The following is a 3,989-nucleotide window of genomic DNA, read 5'->3' as shown; positions in this document are numbered from 1 at the left end:
AAAAAAAATACATATATATATATATATATATATATATATATATAATATAAATGTAAATTTTTTTTCTGTACTATAATGATACATATAATTCTTCAAAAAATATTAAAACCTTATTTAAATTTATGTAAGCAGGGGCACACCAAATATAAAATATATTTATAATTTATATATTGTTTTATGTTATATGTGTTATGTTTTATATTTTTTAGAGTTTGCTGTTAGCCATTCGGCAAACGTTTAGCCAAGAATTAAAAGTAGATGCTAATAAAATAAAATTAAAATATGAAATAACAAAATATTTTAATGAAGATGATATAAACGATAAAGATCATTATTATATTGGTGGTTTTTTTCTTGAAGGAGCTACATTTGATATTACTAATATGATAATAAAACAATCAACTTCTATACAATTATATTCTCCTATGCCTTACATCAAAATATATTTTCTTACTAAAAATATTTCCTATCAAAAATATAGAAGGAGAAATTCTTATGTATTCAAGTGCCCTATATATAAAAATATTCACAAATCGGGTATATATCAAAAATTATATATACACACATAAATATAAAAATATATATACATAGTTTATATTATATATATATATATATATATATTTTTTATTGCTCCTTAGGATATACTTTAACTAATAATGAACCAATATTCTACTTAAAATTAAATTCAAGAGAACGAAAAGAAAAATGGATTGAGAGAAACATATCTGGAGTTTTAATGATGAAATATGAATAAACTTGATGTTTTTTTTTTTTTTTTTTTATAAACCAACATTCATAAAATAATTAAATATTATAAATACATATACATATATATATATATATATATATATATATATATATATATATATACTTATGTTCGTCTTTTTTTTTCTCGTAAATACATATATATATACTTATGTTCGTCTTTTTTTTTTTCTCGTAAATAATAATATATATTAAGTAAATAAAAAAATAAGATTAACATATAATAAAATATATTACCCAAGCAGGTTATACATATATATAATATATATAATATTGATACTTATTAATGTTGCTATAATTTTATATTTATAAATTTATTTTTCTTTTTTAAAAGAAAATTAAACAAAAAAATATATCGTTTATATAAGCATTTTTATCTTTATTTATTTTTATATATTAGGATGCATAAACGTAATGAGGAGGGAAAAAAAAAAAAAAAAAAAAAATCAACATATATATAAATTTATACCTGTATTGTATTATATTACATATATATAATATAATATTTATATTTTTTTTACATTTCTACATTAGATGATAATTTGCAATATTATTTTGAAGGTACACTTTTTTTTTTTTTTTTTTTTTTTCCATAGATTCATTACTTTTACCAACAAACATATATATATATATATATATATATATATTATATGCCTGTTTATTTTTATCTAAATCTTTTATAATCGTCAAAATTGAATAAACTAAACGAAATTTTTTTTTTTTTTTTGTAAAGTAAATTTTGATATAAACTCCCAATAATTTATGTTACAACAAATATTATAATAATAATGTTTTTATAAATGTTATAAGAAAATACATATAATATATATATATATATATTTATTTATTTATAATATGTATATATTTTTTTTCGTTTCTATTTTTTATAAAAAATTATTATAAATAAAGAAATGAATAAAATAAATAAGCTGAGTAAAGGAAATAATATTATATTTTTTAACAGTAAAAGATGTTTTTATAATTTTCATGGTATCTACAGTAAGTTAGAAAAATGTGTAATGATAAAATACCCACATAAAAAACAACAACCCTTTGAAAGCAATATATTATATTATAAATATATAACTAGTAACACTAACACAAATAATAGAAATGGAAATAATAAAAGTAGAAATAAGAAATTGTATTTGGGTTCTTTATTAAGTATTGGTTTAGTTGGATATATATATTTTAATTGGTATGAAAAAAAAAAAAAGGTAACAGGTTTTTTAAAAGAAATGAAAGAAATATCAGATGAACTTTTTGATAACTTAGATAATATTGTATTATTTGTATTAGATAAAAATAAATTAAATGAAGAAAAAAAAAAAATTGAACATATTAAAAATGAAATACAAAAACTTAATATTAAAAATTTAAATTATCTATATACATATAATGAACATACTAAAGATTATTCATGTTTTCTATATAAAGGAAGAAGAAGAAGAAATATAACTGAGGATGAATTAATAAACGAACCTATTAAAGATATTGTTCAGCCTTTTTTTATACCTGTTAGTGAAAATTATGAACAAATAAATCAAGGAAATAATACTGATCAATATCCTATATATGTAACACATGATACATTTCAAAAGGAGGTACCCAAAAAAATATACAACAATATATATATATATATATATATATATATATATATATATATGTACATGTTCTTATATGCTCACTTAAAATTTGTATATTTTTTTTTTCATTTAGATTATTGAAGATTCAAAAAATAATAAAATATTGGTCGTGTTATTTGAAGACACTTGTTTTTTGTGCTTCTTATATAAACCATTTATAAATACTCTACACAAGTTATTTAAGGAGAATAATGTAAGCAATAAAAGGAAACACCTTTTTATTATAACATATAAATAAATAAATATATATATATATATATATATATTATTTTTTTTTGTATAGATTAAGTTAAAAATAAAAAAATATAACATAGAGAAAAACGACTATGCACCAAATATGATTGTTTCAAGAGGAACACCCACCTTTTTATTATATCACAAGTAATATATTTTAAAATATAAATAAGTTAATTTGTATGTAATATAAAAATATTATAAATATATATTAAATATATATATATATATTTTTGCATTTTTTATTTTTTAGTGGAAAAGGAAATAAGTTAGCGGAATACAAACCCAACGACATTATTAACAAAATAGATGAGGTAAATACAAAACGAGTTATTATATATATATATATATATGCGTATATTTTTTTTTTCCTTGTTATTCATTTTAAAAATAATTCATTTTTTCATATAGATTATTGAATCTCCAAAAAATATGAAGGAGCAAATGTTGGAGAAGGTAGAACTGATACATGAAAGGATGCACCTATTCGGTTATTTAACAATGTGGTATGATATGATATTCAATAAAATAATGATTTACATATAAAATATATATATATATATATTTATATTTATTTATTTATATTTTTTTAGGATGACTGAATCGAAAATTATTGAAAATATGCTTATAAAAAGACACATTAAGGATTTATCACCAAAGGTATTGTTTGAAGAATAAAATAAATAAATATAACACATACATATATACATATATATAATGCACGTTTTATGAGACCAATTGATAGTCTATATATTAACATATATCTTTTTTTTTTTATATTTTCCAAGAAATCCGATGATGAAAATATTTATAATGATATATTAACATCTCTTATTGAGGAAGACACACATAGAAACGATTTAATTGAAGAGAGCTTGAATTATAGTAAAGAGAAAATCAAAGAAGCCGAAAAGGGTTGTTTTGTAGCAGCAATGGTAATATAAACAAAAAATAATACATACATATATATATATATATATATATATATTTTTTTTTTTTTTTTTTTTTTTTTTTTTTTTTATAAACATGCATGAAATTTATTTTGTTTATTATAACAGAATACGATTTTATATTCATTATGACATACTATTATATGTATTTATTATTTTTATTTTATTATATTTCATTATATATATATATATATATTTTTTTTTTTTTTTGCAATAGATGATGGCTAACGAATTGATAGACGAAGAAAAAAAAAAGTTTAGTGATATGAAATAAGTTACCTTGCCTGTTCAGAATTTTTCTTTTTAATTATACAATATATGAATAATTTCTATAAAAAAAAAAAAATAAATAAGAAAGACAACAAGTTATGAAAATAACAAAGTTAATAAAAGA

The 3,989-nt window shown here is 17.9% G+C and overlaps 2 protein-coding genes across 2 annotated transcripts in view; both read left to right on the top strand.

Annotated features, from left to right (window-relative positions):
* PGSY75_0718000 (putative dynein heavy chain) overlaps positions 1-754 on the top strand; it is a gene marked incomplete at both ends in the record, with an annotated part of 18,760 nt that extends 18,006 nt beyond the window's left edge. Inside the window, 2 exons of the mRNA XM_018785022.1 lie at positions 210-537; positions 639-754. Of these exons, the coding sequence (XP_018642522.1) occupies positions 210-537; positions 639-754 (444 nt within the window). Of the gene's footprint in view, positions 538-638 lie in introns of the transcript that reaches the window.
* Positions 755-1,676: 922 nt separating this feature from the next.
* Positions 1,677-3,869, top strand: PGSY75_0717900 (thioredoxin-like protein; the record flags this gene model as incomplete). Its single annotated transcript, XM_018785020.1, has 8 exons — positions 1,677-2,369; positions 2,485-2,604; positions 2,695-2,792; positions 2,899-2,959; positions 3,057-3,151; positions 3,239-3,305; positions 3,434-3,580; positions 3,813-3,869. The coding sequence occupies 8 exons, from the start codon at positions 1,677-1,679 to the stop codon at positions 3,867-3,869; spliced, it is 1,338 nt and encodes a 445-aa protein (XP_018642521.1).
* Positions 3,870-3,989: the final 120 nt, after the last annotated feature.

This window comes from Plasmodium gaboni, chromosome 7 (assembly GCF_001602025.1).
Source record: "Plasmodium gaboni strain SY75 chromosome 7, whole genome shotgun sequence".
NCBI lineage: Eukaryota > Apicomplexa > Aconoidasida > Haemosporida > Plasmodiidae > Plasmodium > Plasmodium gaboni.
This window is presented reverse-complemented; position numbering and strand designations above follow the sequence as displayed.